Source organism: Saimiri boliviensis, chromosome 11, assembly GCF_048565385.1.
Source record: "Saimiri boliviensis isolate mSaiBol1 chromosome 11, mSaiBol1.pri, whole genome shotgun sequence".
NCBI classification, from domain to species: domain Eukaryota; kingdom Metazoa; phylum Chordata; class Mammalia; order Primates; family Cebidae; genus Saimiri; species Saimiri boliviensis.
Window position 1 is genome coordinate 15,841,800 of NC_133459.1, and position 21,211 is coordinate 15,863,010.

Consider the following 21,211-nt stretch of genomic DNA (forward strand, 5'->3'; position numbering starts at 1 on the left):
GCTTGCTGAGTCCTCCTAGTCTGGAGAGTGGACTCCACTGCTACTGGCTGGTGGTGACACCAGCTAAGCCAGATCCTGAGACCCTCCAGTGTGGCCATCCCACGTGACCCTCCCTCAGGTCCCTGCCCTTCCAATGTGGGGCTGGGGCAGGTGTTGAGGGTGGGGCAGGACTAGGCAGGAACAGGCAAGTCCCCTTCCCCATCCGCCATCCTTCCAGCCCTTTCCACTCTTCCCTGGGAGCCCAACGAGCCGCTGAGAGTGGAGGGCACAGGCCAGCAAGGCTACTGGCTTGATGGGGCAGGACAGCAGCAGGAGGCAGCAACTTTGCCAAAGGCCAGATGTGGTGGCACACGCCTGTAATCCCAGCACTTTGTGAGGCAGAGGCAGGTGGATCACCTGAGGTCAGGAGTTCAAGACCAGCCTGGCTAACATGGCAAAACCCCATCTCTACTATAAATACCAAAACAAAACAAAACAAAACAAAACTGGGAGTGGTGGCATGCACCTGTAATCCCAGCTACTGGGGAGGGTGAGGCAGGAGGATCGCTTGAACCTCGGAATGTGAGGTTGCGGTAAGCCAAGATTGCGACACTATACTCCAGCCTGGGGGACGAGAGCGAGACTCCATCTCAAAAAAACCCAAAAAAACCCAGAGCCACCTGTGGGAAGCCTGCCTTCTCTGCCTTTTGACTGCAGGCGGCTTCTCCCATCCCCTAGCATTCTGTACTGGCCGCCCATGCTGCCCCTGTAAGGGCAGGTGAGCGTCTTCTGGATGTTCATGAAGCTCTCAAGGAAGCCCCTCCAGGGTGGCCACAAGTCACATGGGCTCACTGTCCTCAGCCAGGAGCAGGCTTGGGGAACAGGGGAGGCCATCTTTGTTACTGGGACCTTCGTGGTTCCAGGTACGGGTCTTCCCACCCTGCCCCACCCCAGTGTGTCCCCAGTGTGTCCTCAGTGCCATTTTCTCTCTGTACCCCACTTCCCTCCATAAAACGGATAAACAGCCTCCCCTTAGACTGTCCATGTGGCTGGGTGCGGTGGCTCATGCCTGTAATCCCAGCACTTTGGGAGCCTGAGGTGGGTGGCTCAATACCAGCCTGGCCAACATGGTGAAACCCTGTCTCTACTAAAATACAGAACTTAGCCGGGCATGATAGTGGTTGCTTATAATCCCAGCTACTCGGGAGGCTGAGATGGGAGAACTGCTTGAACCCAGGAGCCGGCGGTTGCAGTGAGCCGAGATCACACCACTGCACTTCAGCCTGGGCAGCTGAGCAGCCAGACTCGATCTCAAAAAAATAAATAAATAAATAAATAACCAGGCGTGGTAGTGGGTACCTATAATCCCAGCTACTCAGGAGACCGAGGCAGGAGAATCCCTTGAAACCCGAAGGCAGAGGTTGCAGCAATCCATCATACCACTGCATTCTGACTTTGCGAAAGCAAAAACTGCATCTCAAAAAACCACCAGACAGTTGGAATGGACCACAGGAGTCAGGGCGAGGCACACAGCACCCGATTTGCAGCATGCTCAAGCCACGCCAGCCACTGTCAGCCGGGACGCTGCCCGAAGCAGTGGCTGCTTTCTCTGATCATGAAGGGACTCCTCCAGGGCGGGATCGTCTAATGGGCAGCTCCAAGCTGCCAGGGAAACAGTTTTACAGCTGCTACTGCGGCTGACAGGCCGTGGGAACTGGTCTCCTCCCCAACAGGGCCAATGCCTGCCGGGAGGGGCTGGTCCGGCCACTATTCAGCCAGTCAACACAAGGTGGCCAGCAATCGAGGCTCCAGGGATCCCGGCGTCTCTGTGGCTGCAAGGAGCTGACGGCCTGGGCGAGGGTCCTGTCTAGGATTCTGCCCGGTGTAGACTCGGCAGCAGCCTAGAAGCGGATGCCTGCCAGTCCCTCCCGGAGAAGGGAGGGCGTCCGTGGCCTCTGAACATCGGCCCAGCCTCCTGGTGCCCTCTGGTGGGCAGTTGGCCACACTGCCTGCAAGGAGCAGCCCTGGCCTGAATCCCGGGCCGGGGCCCGAGCACAGGGCCCGCTGCTGGTCTGGGAGGCGTGCGTGTATGTCACTGCGCACAGTAACACAGTCACCGTTCCGGATGCCTCCCGTGACTTACTTTCTCTGAGTTCCAGCGCGAATATGAAAAACTCCACTTCTGAATTGACAACTGATGCACTGACACTGTCCCCACCTCCCCCAGCATTTCATAGGGTGGATTTGAGCCACCGTCTCCTGACACCACCTCCTGTGGACACCAAGGCTCAGGAGGTCCATGTGTGAGGAGTTCAGAAAAACGGAGCCCCATTCCGACTGAAAACACGCAGAAGCCAAGACAATAGACAATGATGTCGTTTATTTAAAATGTTTACTCCAAGAAATATATATATAAAAAAAAAAAATAATAAGACAATTACAGCACTAAACCAGGCACCTTCGACCGAATCACAACCTCCTCTTGGTTCCCCTTCACACTAAGCCTCTTTCAAGTTCTTGTTCCTGAGCTGGAAGACCAGTCAGATGCCCTCGGGGTCAGCGCCAAGTCCGATCCCAGCTGGGCAACTGTGTACCTTTCTCTAGGAGTGCACGATGCCCTTCCCCTCAACTCCTTGTTTTAAAGGACTTAACCCATGAGGAAGTTCATGTTTCAATCTAAGCCCAAAGGAGGCGCGGACAAGGCGGTCTTCACTTCGAAGGTCCCGTTCCTGCTCCAGTCCCCAGCTGAGGCTCTAGAAGAGGCTGGCTGCTGGGCTGACAGGAGGCCACCAGAAAAGCTCAGCCCCGCTCCGCCCAGGGCAGCTCCTGCCAAGGCTGGGACCTCGGGTGCTGCTTCCTCAACCCTCTCAGTGCCCACGACTCAGAGGAGAGACCTTAAGGGTGCCAGGAGCACAGGTGCCTGAGCTGCATTCCAGGAAAGAGACCTGTCCAGGGAAACGGAATCAGGCTGTAGCATGGAAGCTGGAGTCAGAGGTGGTGGTTTTGGGGTGATTTGAACAAACTGGGTGACTTAAGCAAAGCTCTGAAGTGGCAGAAGCTTCTCCCCTGGACTACTATTGAACACAGAACAAGAGATACGCGTGGCGTCAGGATAAGTCTTAGAGATGCCGGCCAGCCTCCTCCCACAGGGCCTTGGGGGCTGGCGGGACAGACACTGCTACGTGCCCTCCGAGGGCAGGAGTCACAGTAAGGAGCGACTGGGGTGGAAAATAGGAAAAAAGCAACAACTAGATCATTTTTGGCATTTTAACATGGAGACAGTGACAAGTGGTAACAATAGCAAAAGCAAAAAAACTTGAGACCAATCTTTAACTTTCCCATCCACCCAAGTCTCACACTGAAGTTCTACTCCCATCTCCCCCACAAGCACCACTGAACTAAACATCTATTTTAAAGCACCCAAACCAGTCCAGACCCTCTGGAAACCAAGAGCCCCAGCCACAGCTGTCGCCTCTCTTGGGTCCAGGCGAGAGGAGGGTTCCGGGAAAGGCACCTCGTAACTCACTCAACGCAGCGCACATGGCGGCGAGCTCGGGCACGGGCACTTGATGGGGACGAGGGTGGCAGTCACAGCATCTGTGCTGACACGCGAGGAAGGGGAGTCTTCGGTAATCCCAACTATTTGGTACCAGAGCCAAGCAAACGTGACTAAAGGGCGCTGGGTCGGCAGCACGGTACCCGAGTCTCGGCAACAGGGCGGCCGTGCGAGGCAGGATCCAGGCGGGAAGAAAAGGAGACCGAAGCACAAGGGTGACCCGGGCTGGTACGGAAAGGGCTGGATCCTTCTTGCAAGGGAGAGCGCACTCGACTGCTGGCTGATCAATCTCTAATTGGCGAGTGCACGCGACAAGGCTCAGCCCTGACTCCACCGGGAGCCACGGAGCCGACTCAACTGATAGAGCTGTTCCCACCTCTGCCCCCCGCCCAAGTCCCCACGGTTCCGCCGTCACCTGATTTTCATTTGGATGTCTTTAACAGCTAAAGTAGATACAAATGGCTAAACACAGACCTCCAGTCCCCCACCAGGGGGGACATGGCAGATTCTATAATGTCGCAGCCAGAAGGCTGTGAGCGTACAGGCAGCGAAGGGGAGAAACTGAACCCACACCGGCCTAGGACAATCTGCAAGGAAAAGCAGGCAAGCAGCGGCCCGGACGCTCCCGAAGCGCGCAAGCGCGATGTTGGATGGAGGCGGCCGGCAGGGACTGACTTTGCCCAGCTGCTGCCGGTTCCGGTAAGGGACATGTTTTCTGAGTAAATGGCGATTCGTCTTCCATATAGCATCCGCTTGGATCACGATGCCAATTGTAACTGGAAAGGGGTGTTTTGGGGAGTGTATTCAGGAGAGGAACAAAGAAAAAGCTTTAAAAAACCTAGATTGCTCAAAGTTTCTGCCTCTTTTGTAGGAATGGTAAGTCAACTATGAGCAAGTACTTTAATGCGACATTAAGGGGAAAAAAAACGTACTTTGGAAAGCATACAGAAAAAAAGGTAGTTAATGTTGGATCGCTTGTGAAACGGAACCTCAGGGAGTCTAAACAAAATGCACCTTCGGTCAACTTTTGCTCTTTAAAATTCCTCGTCTGACGTCACGTCCCAGTGCACATGGAAATGACAGCTGCCGCGAGAGGTGTGGAGTTGGAGGAGTCTCCGGAGCATCAGAGGGTTCGGGGATTGTATTCTGGCAGTTTCTTGACCTTCTCTTTCTCGGCCTCACTTTCATCTCTTGCTATCACCAGGGAGTGTGAGTAGCCCATGGCGACCTGGGGGGACAAATCCGTGTTGGGTGTGCATGTGGCCCCTGGGCTAACTAATGTGTTGAGGAGATCCTGGAAACTGGGCTACCACAGCGGGTCAGCATGGGGAAAACGGACCCTTGAAAACTGCAAAAACCCCCCTCTGCTTCAGAGAGCTAGTTCCCAGGTGATCACCACCAACGCTCCGCCGATCGGAGCCTTGCAGGCTGCCCTGGGAGACCCAGCTGGAAGGAAGCCCACTGGGCCACCTCTTGTCAATAAGGACAGGTGGGACCTGGCTCCAGCTCCACTTCCAACCTCCTCTCTGGCTCACAGTCCCGCCTGGATAAGGGACATGACCCCTCTCTGTGTCTCGGCAGACAGGGCCGGCAGCCTGGCTGAGTCACAGGGGCCTTGCCCCGCATCTGGCTCCTGCAGCCACGCAGCCTCCACTCGGAGGACCTGCTTCCAACCCAGCGGATCCGAGTCTCGGGCAGGATGGAGACGCAAGTCATGTGCTCGCCCGAGGGCGGAGCTGCTGTGGCCAGTGGGTGGCACCTGTCATCAAGGGTGAGGACAGCCACCCAGCCTGGCCAGTGACCCTCTGCACTCACTCCTGCTGATGACTGTTACCCTCAGCGAATCCTAGCCTAAGACGCCAGGAAAGTCAGCAAAGGAGATGTGAAACAAGACGACAGACCGCGCTGGCCAGAAGCGTGGCGGGAGGCACCGCTGGGTGTGGACACGTCCCCTTGCCGGCACGGCCGCCCCCGCTCACCTGCTCTGAGAAAATGCCGTCCAGAGTCTTCACCTCCTGGGCTGCAGTGGAAGACTTGGGTTTGTGGTCCCCGTAGCCCTGGCGAAGCAAACAAGATGTTCGCAATTGGGGACCAACGTGGCTCAGGCCACGGTGGAGATCACGGCAACGTTTCCTGGCCCCCACTAACCAGGAGCCAGTGGTGATGCCCGTGACCAAGGCCGGCCCCCCTTGGACACAAGGGCTAAGTTTATCCATGAAAGCTGCCGCCAATAGGCGGCTAGTGCTTCACCCGAGGAAGACAAAGGTGCTCAGCTCTAGCCTGTGGGACTTCCATTCACATACGTCCCTTCTGAGGAATATGGCACTGGTGACAGGAAGAACGGCAACTGCGGCCCTTCGGGACCAAAGTCACCAAGAACACGGGCTGTCCACAGGCCCCTGACGCCTCCACTGTCCAGAGGGCAGAATAATTGCAGTCCAAAACACCACGGAAGGGCTTAAGCATGAAAGGGAGATGATTTATTAGCAGTGGCACCAAGGAACCAGTTTCACTCCCAGAGACAGAAGGAACTGGACGAACTGGCGCAGCCAAGGGGGACTGGAGTGCAAAGGTGGGGAGCTAGGTGACTGAAAGGCTGAGGGCCCCGGCTCAGCTGAAACAGAGGGTCCCTCGGGGCGGGAGAGGCAGACCCTCCCTCCCCAGCCCAGGCCTGCCTACGTGTCCCTGACTCTGTCTCCCGCCAGTCCCCACCTCGTGCCTTCCCTCCCAGGTGGCAGGCCATGTTCTCACCCTTGGGAAGCTCCCCAAAAAGTCAATATTGCTCCCCTCTAGTTTCAAAACTTCTGTTTAGAAGGTCAAAGTCTATTTCTGATAGGCCCCAGAAAATATCTGTCCTTCACTAAGAACAATCTGTAGAAACTGGGCCAGGTCCTGCCTCTTCCCTGTCAATGTTTTAAATCGGGCCACCAGCGCGTCTGAGCCAGACTGCAAGGGTGTACAGAGCTCCGAGAAAAAGGTGCGTTCACCATCCATTCCAGCCACAGCTCCAGGGACAAGGAACGCCCTTCCTTCCCCCTCCCCTCCATCAACCAGGTCAGCTCGCAACCACGAGAGGACAGGGGAGGGAGACAGACTGTGTTTCTAACAAGAAATAAGGGACTAAAACTACGACCCCCAAGAATTAAGCAGAGACTCAAACAGTGACTAGCGCAGGCAAACCGTCAGGACGTCCTCCACAGCCAAGCTAGTCTTCCTAACAAAAACTCGGACTCACCTTGGCAGGGCACAGTGGCTACACCTGTAATCCCAGCACTTTGGGAGGTGGAGGCAGGCTGATCACCTGAGATCAGGAGTTTGAGACCAGCCTGGCCAACATGACAAAACGCAGTCTCTACTAAAAATAGAAAAATTAGCCAGGCATGGTGGTAGATGCCTGTTATCCCAGGTACTCAGGAGGGTGAGGCAGGTGAACTGAGAATTGTTTCAACCCGGGAGGCGGAGGTTGCAGTGAGCCAAAATCATGCCACTGTACTCCAGCCTGGGTGACAGAGCAAAATCCATCTCCAAAAAAAAAAAAAAAAAAAAATCCGAAACAAACCACCTAGTACCAGGATCTAAGAATGAAAGCTGTTTGGGGAAGGCCATGTGAGTGAAATTGAGGGCCATGGGTTCTAACCTCCTCACTCAAGTAACTGATATTAACAAGGGAAACACAAAATCACCCACAACTGTGAGCTTCCCATTGACTTGAGCCCCCGGGGGTGGAGGGAGCAAACAGGCCCCTTTCCTGACGTGTCTCAACAGTGCTTTACAAAATGCAAGGGGAAACTAGATCTGAAAAGTCCCAATTTTCAGAGTTTACAAATGTGCAGCGATGACTCATAACGATCTGACTAGCACAGAACTGTCCCTGAAAACTCTGGGACTCAATTATGTTGCAGACTTTAATACGGTAAGGGAGAGAATCCCATACGTTTTTCTCCCACGTGTTTTAGGAGACAGGTGGAGAGAACCCGGAAGGCCAAGAGCCACCCTGACTGGCTCCGGTTCCCTCGACCCTGGAAGGGGACGGCTTACCAGTTCCCCGAAGGTTGGCGACGGGCCCCAGCTGATGGTGCTCTCGTCGGCGGCCACAATGATGCTGCTCTTCCTGCAAACAGGCGGGCTGTCACCCTGGGGCCAGCAGTCCCAGCCCTGGACCCACCCAGCTACGGCTTAAGGGCATGGGTGTGAGCTGCCACTTGTCCCGTGGTGTACTCATGCCAAGCAGCAAACACAACAACGGGGCCAACAGGCTTCCCCTGAACCCTAAGACTGTCCCAGGCAGGGAACTCAACGCTTCACTTAAATGACAAAGGCCTTAGGGCCAGGGGCCAAAGGCAGGGGACCTTGCTGTGCACCCCGCCCCAGGTCCTAGGGCTCTCTCAGTGGGAGGTGGCTTTGGGAAGAGGAGAGCGAATCAGGATGGAGTGAAAGCCCGTTCCAGAGAGAGCAGCCTTCATGCATAGTAATTTAGGCAGGGCTAGAGGATTCAACAGATGAAAGCCACGGGCCCAGCGCCCTCTTACTGTTCCACCCACACCTGCCAGCTGATGAATCACCAAGAATTGCTAGATAACTCAACAGGTGTCCTTAAGTGCACTAAGAACCCCTGCTGTCAGGACAATGTCTTCTTCCCAATGTCAGAGCAACTCAAGTCCTGCTACGTTTCCAGCTACGTGTAACTGTCAACCTGCAACGTAGGCTTCTACCAAGCTCTGCTTGTGTATTTCTTTGAACAGAAACCTTCAAAATGACGTTCTTCCCACGAAGACAGGGAACAGCCATCTGTTCTAGCTGCAAACAGGCCCTCTCCCCACCTGCGCCCCTGGACTCCGGGATTCAGTGTGCCAGGTGGCCTGCACAGGACACCCCAAAAGGCAGCAGAAACAGAGCCCCATCAGGGAGGGGCACCCTGTGGGTGTGTCTGACACCCTCAAGAAAGAAAGAGACCTCATACACCCAAAGGAGATGCGGCCACCTACCCACAAGCCAGGCTCCGGATTCTCCAGCCACAGAGGTCCTGCACTGCTTTCGGGTACATGGTAGATTCGCGGGAGGTGTTGGTGGCCCCCCAGAAAAACAGACCACCTGAGGGAAGGCAAAACATGTTCCCACCGTGACCAGATATCAAGAGCCGAGTCTCGTCTTCAACATTATCAGGGTGAAAAGCGGACAGGATGGCAAACAAGTGTTCTGTCTAAAAGATAATTGGGCCGGGCGCGGCGGCTCCCTCCTGTAATCCCAGCACTTTGGGAGGCCAAGGTGGGCAGATCACCTGAGGTCAGGAGTTCAAGACCAGCCTGGCCAACATGGTGAAATCCCGTCTCTACTAAAAATATAAAAATTAGCTGGGCGTGGTGGCGCACGCCTGTCATCCCAGCTACTCAGGAGGCTGAGACAGGAGAATCGCTTGAACCCAGGAGGCGGAGGTTGTGGTGAGCCAAGATCGTGCCATTACACTCCAGCCTGGGCAACGGAGTGGAGACTATCTCCAAGAAAAACAAAAAACAAACAAAACAAAACTGGCGTGAGGCATGGTACTGGGGCTGAGCTACTCAGGACGCTAAGGTGGTGGGACTGCTTGAGCCCAGGAGTTCCAGACCAGCCTGGACAACACAGCGAGCTCCTGTCTCAAAAAAATAAAGAACACTGAGAGGTAAGTAAAGGGAATTGGGGTTCGTGGCCTCGGGACGGGACAATGGCTACAGTGTTCCCCACCTGAGCACTGATAAGCCAGGGGAAGAGATCACTAACCCACTTCACTGACGGCAAACGAGCAGGTGTAACCAGCGTAGATCTGGGATGCCCCACGCCCAGGGAAGTCGAACAGCTTCACCAGGCGGGGAACCATCTCATCCTTCTGTTCTGCGTGGCCCAGCCGGCCATAGCCACCGAAGCCCCAGGAGAAGACTCGCTTCTGGGAGTCCAAGACCAGCTGCAAGGGAAGAAAACACAGGGCTGGAACAAACAAGCTTCCAACAGGCAGCAAGAGGGTCATCATTTCTGCCCGGACAACCCAGTGCAAATGCTAAGGGCAAAGGGACAGCTACATTCAAGATCGTCAACCAGCAGGGTGCGGTAGCTCACATTTGTAATCCCAGCATTTTGGGAGGCCAAGGCCGGGAGATGACTTGAGGTCAGGAGTTCGAGACCAGTTGACCAACATGGTGAAACCCTGTCTCTAAAAACCAAAGAAATATCCTCTGCCTGCCTCCAGCAGAAAGATCCTCTTCCTCCCACCTCCAGCAGTGGGAAGGAGGCAACAGGAGCAGGCATAGCAAAATGGCGTGCATTCAATGAGCCCCGTTTGCTATTTTCTCTGCCAGGACCTCCATTTTCCAATTCTTTTTTGTTCTGTTTTTTTTTTTTTTTTTTTTTTTAGGTTGTAAGTCTTAACCCTTTCCTTAATCACAAGCAACAGGCCTAAGACTCCAGATGGTAGGGCGAGGCACCCGATTTCTATTAAAACAGAGATTCAACTGCAGAAAGAACAGAGGACAAGAAGGCCTACGCCTACCTGTCCTGGATTTTTCATTTTTGTGTGTGTGTGTTTTTTTCTTTGAGACAGGGTCTCGTGCTCTGTCACCCAGGCTGAAATGCAATGGCATGATCTCAACTCACCACAACCTCCACCTGCGGGGCTCAAGTGATTCTCCCACCTCAGCCTCCCAAGTAGCTGGGACTACAGGTGTGCACCACCACGCCCCGCTAGTTTTGGGGTTTTTTTGGTAGACAGGGGCTCTCACCAGGTTGCCCAGGCTGGTCTCAGGTGATTCGCCCACCTTGGCCTCCCAAAGTGCTGAGATGACAAACATGAACCACTGCGCCTAGCCTGGATTTTTCTTTAGACTTCCCTTGCCCACAGGTACATAGAGGTAACCTGTACCTGGTCACTGATAAAATGAACTCAAAGATACTTCAAGTGTTTAAGATACATCTTCAGCTGAGCACAGTGGCTCACGCCTGTAATCCCAGCACTTTGGGAGGCAAAGGCAGGAGGATCACGAGGTCAGGAGTTTGAGACCAGCCTGGCCAATGTGGCGAAACCCTGTCTCTACTAAAAATACAAAAATTAGCAGGGCTTGGTGGTGCGCGCCTGTAATCCCAGCTACTCAGGAGGCTGAGGCAGGAGAATCGCTTCAATCCAGGAGATGAAGGTTGCAGTCAATCAAGACAGAGCCACTGCACTCCAGCCTGGGCAACAGAGCAAGACTCTGTCTCAAAAAAAAGATACATCTTCTTCAGTCTTGTTTTCCCACCTTCTGACAAGCCAATTCGGTTTTTTGATGTTTTGTGTGTAAACCATGTGAATCTACAACTTACTAAAAAGCTTCACAAATGAAGCCCTAAACAAGAGTCAACTTGATTTCCCCTGACTCCATTCGACAAAACAAATCACGGTTTTCAGACTTGCACAGACTGAAATCTCCTACTCCGATACTAGCTAGCCCAATTCAGTGTGTATTCTTCATAGAGAAGAAGAGTCCAAGGGAAGGAGGTGGGGGGCGGAGACCACTCTAGCGGGGACCAACCTGGTCTCTGGACTCCTAGCCCAGGCTCTTTCAACGAAGAATAGGACCAAGAGATTTCCAGGCATTCTCAGACAGAAGAACCACAGGAAGGCCGTTAAGATTACAAGATTGCACTGCAGTTTATCTAAAGCGACCTTTAAAGAAACAACCTAATGATTGAGAACGACTCGCATCCCCAGTATGGGGTCCCATCTATCGGCCTGGGAAGATGTCGTGATGTTAGATAAAAGGCAAAGGCAAAAAGTGCTTACCTTAAGATGCGGGTGAGGGCAGCCAAACATCTATGTGCTTAAGATGTGTCTATTTAAATCACGGAAAAGTTACCATAGGAGGCAGGGACAAGGAACCCTGCACTGGGCCCACGGACCCTTTGGCCAGGATGCAAAGCCCTCTTGAAGCAGCAAGAAGATGTCTACCTGGGCTCAGTTCCTAGCCAAAGCCAGGTGTCAAGAAACTGGGGAATACACACCCCCCGTCTCCCGGCGCGCATCTCAGGAAGTGTGAAAAGCGCAAGCCTCACCGTGTGGTTGGCGCCACAGGCCACGTCTCGTACCACCACGTTTGGTACAGGCAGGATCTGTCCATCTTTCGTCTTCTCGATGAAGATGGCCACTCGCCGGGGGACAAGTTCACAGTCGTACTCTATCCGCTGTGCCCGGGCGATGAACTTCCCATCCGAGTTGTGTCCTGTAGAGACCACAGGGCCAGCCATTAGCAGCAGCGGGGCGTGGACACAAGGGACGCGTCGGTGTGCTCACATCGAGTCTGCAGTGAGCCCCGGGCATCGCCCCAATCTGGCCCTTCTGGGCCTTACCAGGACACGTTGGTCAACAAAGGCAACGTTTTCCAATCTGAGGCACAGCACAATGAGTGGTGAAATCAATTTTGTGAGCTGAGACCAGGTATTTTTAAAAAATGAATAGAACAAAATGACAAAGAACACATAAAATAATGCCACCATATTCTAACAATTCTAGGTATGGTATCACACATTCAAACTGGGTTGCAATGGAAAATTTATTTCTTACTATGGGTTGCAGTCAAAGAAGCTGAAGGCGCGGATCAAGGACTGGCTATCAAGTAAGACCTCTACTCCACTTGAAGAACCATAAGGAACCCCCAGATGGGCCGGGAATGAACAGAAAAAAGCTCCACACACAATCCCAAGACCCCTGCTTTCACGAATCATCAGTAACCTACATGTATGGCTATGTGTGCCTAAAGCCTGCAATTCCTGTACTCCAAATGACCCAGGGACCGGTTCGCAAGGACCCAGCTCAGCGCACCACACACCAGGAGCCAGGCTGCTCCAGTCCTGAGAAGATGCCAGACTATCCATGCCCCTGCAGCCACCCCGCAGCACAGGGCTGCTACATAGCTTATAGTTTTAAACTGCTCCTATTCCCACATTGTAATCATCAGTGTGGCCAGGTGCAGTAGCTCACACCTGTAATCCCAGCACGTTGAGGGGCTGAGGCAGGAGGATCACCTGAGGTCAGGAATCGGAAACCAGCCCGGCCAACATAGTGAAGCCCCATCTCTACTTTAAAAAAAAAAAAAAAAAAAGCCTTTCCAGCGGTGACGACCTACCCACAAGAACCTGCCTCTCGCAAAGGATCTCCTTCATCCCTCTCCAGAAGAGGAGAAGAGGAAACACAAGAAGAAACGCCAGGTGCAGAGCCCCAATTCCTACTTCATGGATGTGAAATGCCCAGGATGCTATAACATCACCACGGTCTTCAGCCATGCACAAACGGTAGTTGTGTGTTGGCTGCTCCACTGTCCTCTGCCAGCCTACAGGACGAAAAGCAAGGCTTACAGAAGGACGTTCTTTCAGGAGGAAGCAGCACTAAAAGCACTCTCAATCAAGGTGAGTGGGAAACCATCTCAATAAACACATTTTGGATTAAAAAAAAAAAAAAAAAAAAAAGCCAGGTTTGGTGGTGGATGCCTATAGTCCCAGCTACTGGGAAGGCTGAAGCAGGAGAATCGCTTGAACCTGGCAAGTGGAGGTTGCAGCAAGCAGAGATTGTGCCATTGCACACCAGGCTGAGCAACAGAGCAAGACTGTCTCAAAAACAAAAAACCAAAAAACACTGTCATATTACAGTTTGTAAACTAGCCCCCGGCTTATGGCTAATCCCCCTCCAGACAGCATGCTTGTGTGTACCTCAGCCCTTACAGGTATGTGTGTTGAAGCAGTGTGCTATTTAAATACAGTCAGCCTCCATGGCCATGGGTTCAACCACCTATAGTCCAAAAATGTCTGGGGGCAGGTGGAAACAATAAAAGATAATAGAAAGAAGACCATACAGTAGAACTATTTACATAACATTTACATCAGGTTAGGTACTGAAGTAATCTAGAGATAAAGATTTTAAGTATACAGGTCATCTACAGATACTATGCCACTTTACGTAAGACACTAGAGCACCTCCAGATCTTGGTATCCATAGGGGGCACTGGAAGCAATCCCCCAGGTTACCAAAAAGCAGCCATACCCTGGAATCGCAATTAAAACATGCACAATAACATTACTGGGCTTGCTGGCTGGGATGGTGGGCCTATGCCTGTAATCCCAGCACTTTGGGAGGTCAAGGCAGCGGATCACTTGAGGTCAACAGTTTGAGACACCATCCTGGTCAACATGGTGAAACCCTGTCTCTACTAAAAACAAAAAATCAGCTGGGTGAAGTGGCGGGCACCAGTAGTCCCAGCTACTCCGGCGTCAGAGGCAGGAGAATCGCTGGAACCCGGGAAGCGGAAGTTGCAGTGAACAAAGATCGAGCTGCTGCACTCAGCCTGGGCCACAGAGTGAGGCTCCGGCTCTCTTACCTTATCATTGCACTGGCCCAGTAAGTGCACTGCAAAAATGGGAACACGAGGCCAGGGCGTGTGCGGGTGAGACCCTGCCAGGGTCAGATTAGGTTCTCCTTCTAAAAGATCTACTGGATTCTGACAAAACTGAAAACCTGCCTTCAAGCAAGTCATACACTGAGAATAAGCGATTCTGTAGTTACAAATCAGGCCGATTCCCTAACTACCCGCAAGTGAGTGTAACAGCACCTGAGAGTTCGTACAAAGCGCTTACACGGTGCCTGGCACACTTAGTCACTGCTCCATGAAAGTGGGCCATTTTTATCACAATCAGCATGTCACGCTTCCTGATGGAAAATCGACTTGCCAGGGTGCAGAGGGGAGGCCGAGGCAGCAGGAGCGCGCACGTGGCAGGAAGGGGACGCTGCTGGGCACCATGGCAGGGCCGTGGCCATGGAAACGCTCTTCAACTGTCTCGGGCTCCGCCCCGGCAACTAAAGCGAAATGTGCGTAAGGGGCTGTTCTCTCTTATTCACTTCTGACTTGAGGTATATTTAGTTTCACAAAGTCACTGTTCCCCGAGGCTAAGGCCAGCGGGCTCGGCGCTATTTTTACCTTTTCCATCTGCCAGACGCTGCGGCTGCAGGAGCGCGCGCGGCCAGCAGAGGGCGCCCGCGCCACACCTCGGAGAGGCCTCCCCAGAGGGGCTGAAGGCGGAGCGGCAGCAGGGACGTACTTGGGGCTGGGGGGGGCGGAGGGGAGGGGAATCAGATGGGACCGTCGAGTTGGAAGACACTCCCCCCACTGACTGGGAACTGCTGCCTGAATTCTCCTTTTCTACCAAGGAAATAGAAGGAAACAGGTTTCCGCACAACTAGGTTCTGGCTAGGGATGACGCAGGAGGAGGGGGTCCACCGGGGCTCCTCACGTGGGAACCTGAAATAATCGCCCAGGCCAGGGTTTCCAGAACAACCTTAAGCTTGTGTAATTTTCTCATTTTCAACAGAGGCATAATCTTTAAATGTGAAATTGAATGAAGGTGGTGTTTTTTTTTTTTTTTTTACTTTGAAATCCCTTTATATAAATGAATTCCCAAATCAGGAAAAAAAAAAAAAAAGAATCTTTTGTCGGATTCCAGTCCCGGCTTTTCCATTGAGGCAGCATTGTAATACTCCATAATCCTGTCAATGAGGATGTGCTGTTCCAGTGAATGTGAGATCCACTTAATGGACAAAGGCTATTATGTGAGATCAATTACCCACATTTCAACACGTGTGTGCAGCCCCACACTGATCTCTGGTTCTGAATATACAGTTAGATTACAGAGCTTTTAAAAATTGTACTTCCATACCCAGCTGACCATATTCAGGGCACCCAAAGGAATAGAGGTTTCCTTTGCAGTCCATTATCATACTGAATTCAGCCCCACAGGCCATTTTGGTAATTGGCTGGCCGTTGTACATTATCTGAAAAGAAAAGACAGGACACATTCATTTTTTAAAAAAAGACTGATAAAATCTCTACCTCTCTGCATGTTGGTAGGAAACAATTACTAGGTTACAAATGGAAGTTTAATAAACTTGACAATTCTAAAGGCAAAAGCTGACACAAAGCTTAGAATACAGGTGAAGAAACACCCTCACCGCCCCCCCCACCACCTTCCCAGCAGAGCGGAGTTCAAAGCTTAGCCACTGTCTCTTTAAGATCAATAAAAACAACTCCCTCCCTCCCTTCATCACTAATTAGGCACTTAGCATTCTTCTACTTTTAATAGTAGTTTTGTTTTTAAGGTATAAATCTCACCCCTTCAAGTTTCTTCAGAAAAAGAGACTGCCTATCTCCCAGGTATGGTGGCTCATGCCTGTAATCCCAACCTCAGCACTCTGGAGGCCGAGGGGGGCAGACCATGAGGTCAAGAGATCGAGACCATCTAGGCCAGGCGTCCCCAAACTTTTTACACAGGGGGTCAGTTCACTGTCCCTCAGACCGTTGGAGGGCCGCCACATACTGTGCTCCTCTCACTGACCACCAATGAAAGAGGTGCCCCGTCCTGAAGTGCGGCAGGGGGCTGGATAAATGGCCTCAGGGGGCCGCATGCGGCCCGCGCGCCATAGTTTGGGGACGCCTGATCTAGGCCAACATGGTGAAACCCAGACTTTACTAAAAAATACAAAAATTAGCTGAGCATGGTGGCATGTGCCTGTTGACCCAGCTAATCGAGAGGCTGAGGCAGGAGAATCACTTGAACCTGAGAGGGGGATGTTGCAGTGAGCCGAGATAGTGCCACTGCACTCCAGCCTGGTGACAGATCAACACTCCATCTCCAAAACATGAAGAAGAAAAAAAAAAAAAAAAAAAAAGGACTGCCCGTCTCTTATTTGTGTTCTAAGCACTTGGCCGGTGACTTTACACAAGGTCAAAACAAAGTATTTGCAGGTTACTACAATTACCTGCAAATTTCTTTGGAACAGAACAGGCTACGACAAGGCATTTCTAAGATTTCTCCATTTGGAAGCAAAATGTTTTCAGGATGGTTTTCAACCTGACCACAAACTAAGCCTGTTAAAAACTACAGCATGGCCGGGAGCAGTGGCTCCTGCCTGTAATCCCAGCACTTTGGGAGGCCGAGGCGGGTGGTCACCTGAGGTTGGGAGTTGGAGACCAGCCTGACGATCATGGAGAAACTCCGTCTCTACTAAATATACAAAATTAGCTGGGAGTGACGACGCACGCCTGTAATCCCGTTTGGGAGGCTGAGGTTGGAGAATCGCTTGAACCCAGGAGGCGGAGGTTACAGCGAGCCAAGATCGAGCCATTGCACTCCAACCTTGGCACAAAACTCAAAAAAAAAAAAAAAAAGCCTACAGCATGTAACTAAACATCCAGACCTTCTTTTTACGAGGGATGAATTAACTCAAACAATGGAGACTCCACCTCAGAAAATCAAACACACAAGTAAAGAGAAACAAGAGGCCGTGGAGCTGCAGCTGAGGAGGGGTCACCTGCGCGGGGCTGGGGACAGCGTCTGTCTGGTTGCCAAGGCCCAGCTGCCCCATCTTGTTCTCCCCAAATGCAAACACGGAGCCGGTTTCTGGAAGGCAAGAAAAATATCACAAAAGGGAAGATAATGCTGAATGTTTTAACTAGATTTAGAATCAAAGGCATCAAAATAATAAAAACAGCTCATTTGCCAGGCAGAAGGCAAGTGAGACAGTGTCCAAAAGCTGCAGTGCAGACGCTTCGCAGCAAAGCCTTTTCACATCCGAAACTGGTGTGCAGAGCAACCAGGGCGGCGTCTCCCACTCCCAGATGGGCCTCCCGTGGCCACCAGGGAGGTCCCAGTGCCCTCAAGCCGCCACTCCCCACGTGGATTCTCAGGGCCTCTTTCTGATCCTAAACAAGAGGCACGGGGGTGACTCCACGCCCCCACCCCCAAGGCAGACCATCTGACCTCTTGCCACACTGAGAAGAAACCCCAGCAGTCCCCTCCTTACCCGTCAAGGCCAAGGTGTGGTTCCGCCCACATGCTGCAGACACAATCACTTCGTGGCTGAGACCCTCAATGAGTCTGGGGGCTTCTACTCTCTTGGTGTCGCCGTGTCCCAGCTGCCCCTTCTCATTTCGACCTGCAGATCACATGACAGAAAGTACAGAGGAGGAAAGGTGGTCCAGGTGGCACTGCCAGGCGAGTACAAACACACTCTCAAATGATGCCCATCTGCGTCTCCAGAAGATATCCTCCAAATTCCCAGCAAACAGCCAAGATCCAGAGCAAAGAACGCTCGGGTCCTCCGCCCACAGGAATGTTGCCTGCTGCAGCTCCCCCCATTTCCTTCCCTGGGGCAGCAGCGGGACCACCCATGCTCCAAAGGGAAATGGGAGCAGCTCAGTGAGGTACCTGCGCCATTCACAGAAATGCGCAGTTCCCGCTTGGAGTGTCTGAGAGACAATCACCCCGTCCCTACCCTCTGGAATGTGTTGTAAGACAGCACCCATCTTAACACCTGGCTCACCAGAGTTGAGTCACTTCGGTGCTCTGGGCATCCACTGCGGACCAGTTAGTGTCCACTCACTATTTCTCTTCCTTTTTCTACCCTGTAAATGGTGCTTACGGACCAGTGCCAATTCCACCCCGAGGGATCGCCCCTCAAGGACTCTCAGCGACAGGAACCCTGCTGGCAAAGCACATCTGCCCTGAACACAACACACCCAGCCCTACCTCCAGAGCTGCTGCAGATGCGGCCGAGGCCCTGTACCTGTGCATTCCAGGGGAAGGCAGGCCTGGGGCCAACCCCTGCCCCCGAGTCCTCTGCAGAACCAAATTCAGCTCCAAAACAGACATGGAAGTTGGATGGGCCACAAGGAGGGCTGGGAGCCCCTACGCCTCGTTCTAGGTTTCTACACAGACTACCAAGTTCCAAAACAAAAATTCAACCGGCCACTGTCGGATCCCTCCCGCTAAGAGCGCCACACATGTAACCTAACATTTGGGGCAATTTACAGAGCTCTTACTGGGCCAAGAAGTCAGAGCAATTCCAGGGGGTTTTGCAACCTTCTCCAGCAATGAACTTTTCACCCTTAGGTCTTGATGAAGGCAGACAGTAGAGCCACTAAGATGAGCTCCAGCTGTCCTGGAGAAGGCTCGCAGCAGCGGCCTCTGACCACGGGGGGACTCGCAGCACAGGGACCCCATCCTCGGACTCCCTCTTTAATTAAGGAACGGCAGGCTGAAGGACACGCTCCAGCACTCGGGCAGGAGAGGCCGATACCAGCTTCCAATGGGAGCTGCCCAAGTTCACGGTGAAAGGCATGCGAACACAGCAACAAGCGCGAAGCAGTTTCTACCTGGGCTCAGCGGGCTGAGGTGCCGCAGGACAGGGTGCTCGGGCCACAGGTGGAGAGCCCACACGAGCAACGCGCCAGCCACCCTCCCGTGGCACTCTATACTCAGACAAGGTCCCTCTGCCTCCTAGAGTGCCCAGCAGTGGACCCGGGACGCCTCCAGTCGTGTTCCCGCCAGCAGCACTGCCTGCTTGAGGACCATGTCTCAATGGCGGGACGCACACTGCCTCGCCCACAGGGTTAGAACGAGGACGCTTTCAGAGCCGCCATGCAAGCAAACCTCGGTGAGAGAGCAGGAATAGGTATTTTAAGTCCGGAACACTGACATGAAAGGCTGTGCTCGGCGTTGGAAGCTGAAGTAGGAGGGGTGCTGGGGGGGAGGGACCCACCTCGATGCCAGCCAGGAGAAAACCAAACCTGTGGCAAAGTCAGCATGTCACCAAGAGACTAAAAAGTATAAATGTGGGCCAGACACACTTAAGCTTTTTGCAACAGAATCACAAAATTAGCCGAGTGCAGGGAAGACAACAGATGTTAATATATTTGGACTCTGGTACAGCAGCTCATGAAATCACAAAAAATGGTTCAAACAGACCAAAATAACAGCGCAGTCATGTGGATCAAAAGCTAGCCGGAGGACCAGCGCAAAGGGTGGGGACAAATGCCAACATCCCCGGCGGGAGGCAGGGTCCGGGAGCGACCAGATGGGCGGGGAGAAAATGAGCTTTGCCGACACCCTATGATTGGAATGATCTGGAAGAGGACACAGGCGGGAGTGGCATGGCCGGCTAGAGGGCAGGGCCATGGACAGAGGGTAACAGGAAGAACCGGAACCCATCCCAAGCCCACAGGTGAGGAAAAACAGAAGAGAAACCCCAACCACTCCAAAAAAGGAAAGTGAACTAGCTGGGGAAATGCCCTAAGCAGCAGACAGCGCGGACAGTGAGCTGTCAAGCCTGCAGACCAGACCTGCGCGGACCTCAGACAGCAGGGCCAGGGCGGCAGGGACACAGCGCCCTATGACACGAGGTGGCAGCTATGAAAGCCAGTGGCATTTCAAGTGGCAAGAACAGGGGTCGAGGGTCATACTGGGCTGTAAAGAGGAAGGAAACCGTCCGTCTGCGGGAAGGACAGCCTGCCTAACACAGCACACACCTCAGTCTCAGAAAGATCAAGCTTCGGGCAGCAGACTCAGGAAAATGTTGCTTTAAGACAAGGCATCAAGGAAGTAGGGGCTACATACAGGCGACAAATGTCAGGGAGACGGCGGGAAGGGGATGCTGGGATCAGGAAAAAAGACGTGGGCTGCAAACGAAGGAGCCCAGCGCCTTGGAGAGAAGGCGCAAGCCTCCTTTCCAGACCAACAGAACAAAGTGCTGCGTGGGGACGGCTGGGGACACTGGTCCCCAGTGCCCGCGCAGTACTCACCCCAGCTCCACAGCTTCCCTTCCGTGGTGATGAGGAGGCTGTGTGCGGCACAGGAACCCGAGACCACCGTCCGCACGCGGACCCCCGCCAGGCACCCATACCTGTGGGGCCCCCACAAATTCTGACCGAGATTGCGGTAGGCAGCTGTAGAGAGAATGAGAATGCAGATTAGACACGCGGGGGGTGGTTGGGCTGACCTCCAAAATGCCACTGGCCACCAAGGAGCCACTTCCTGAGGGGACCAGGGACAGGTGTTCCTTGGGTGCCACCCTGACCTGGCTGTGGGGAGGCTGCTCGAGGATGGGATTTGTACTTAGAACCTCTGCAATGCTTCTGAAGACCCAAAACATAAAATGCCCCAGAAGCAGGAGCGGGAGCAGGCATGGGCCAGATGTCACCTGCCACCTTTACACCCATCCAGCCCCAGCCCCCTCTTTGGGCCCCACCTCTTGAGGGCCTCAGCCCCATGTGCTCTGCCACCGAGCACTCCCACCTGCAAGTGCCTGGGACCCAGTGCCAGGCCTGTCCAGGAGGCAGCAGTGCTGGCCTCGCATAGCTGTCAGCCAAGGAAGAGGGTGACCCAGGAAACCTCGCTTGCCCCGACAGTAACCTGCCCCTCCTTTCCCAGGCTCTCCTGCCCTCCACTTTCGGCCTCTGCCCTGGGCCAGAAGGCTCTTTCTGAGGGGTGATCCTGAGTGTCCCATCTTCCAGTGTTCCCAGCAGGTCTGTTAGGCCCTTTGAGGAGGGGCCCTGATCACACTGCATCCCCCGCACCACCACCTCCCGCCCCTTTCTCAGCCGTCCAGTGCATCAGCTGCTTCGTGACTCCCTGGCCCCACCCATATGTTCCCTTCCAGGAGAAGATCCTTCCCACCTCCTACTTGTTCCTCAAAGCTCGAGTTAAGCACCAGTTCCCCTCCTCGGGGAAGCCCTCCAGGGCCACTTCCACTGAGAAATCTCCTTCACCCAGGGCTCCCCTGCCCCAGCCCCACTCAGCCCACCACAGCTCTCCTCCTGAGACCCCCTGCCCTCCCACTCCAGAAGCCACCCAGGG

General features: G+C 53.4%; 1 protein-coding gene and 1 pseudogene across 1 annotated transcript in view; one reads left to right on the top strand and one right to left on the bottom strand.

Annotated features, from left to right (window-relative positions):
* Positions 1–2,339: 2,339 nt before the first annotated feature.
* Positions 2,340–21,211, bottom strand: part of RCC2 (regulator of chromosome condensation 2) — a 32,818-nt gene continuing 13,946 nt past the window's right edge. Inside the window, exons 4-13 of the mRNA XM_039473762.2 lie at positions 20,158–20,301; positions 17,382–17,513; positions 16,890–16,978; positions 15,239–15,353; positions 11,591–11,757; positions 9,293–9,473; positions 8,521–8,626; positions 7,574–7,646; positions 5,515–5,592; positions 2,340–4,763 (exon numbers count right to left, since the gene is read on the bottom strand). Of these exons, the coding sequence (XP_039329696.1) occupies positions 4,659–4,763; positions 5,515–5,592; positions 7,574–7,646; positions 8,521–8,626; positions 9,293–9,473; positions 11,591–11,757; positions 15,239–15,353; positions 16,890–16,978; positions 17,382–17,513; positions 20,158–20,301 (1,190 nt within the window). The 3' untranslated portion in view covers positions 2,340–4,658. The remainder of the gene's footprint in view (positions 4,764–5,514; positions 5,593–7,573; positions 7,647–8,520; positions 8,627–9,292; positions 9,474–11,590; positions 11,758–15,238; positions 15,354–16,889; positions 16,979–17,381; positions 17,514–20,157; positions 20,302–21,211) is intronic.
* LOC120365997 (small ribosomal subunit protein eS27-like) lies at positions 12,672–12,999 on the top strand (annotated as a pseudogene).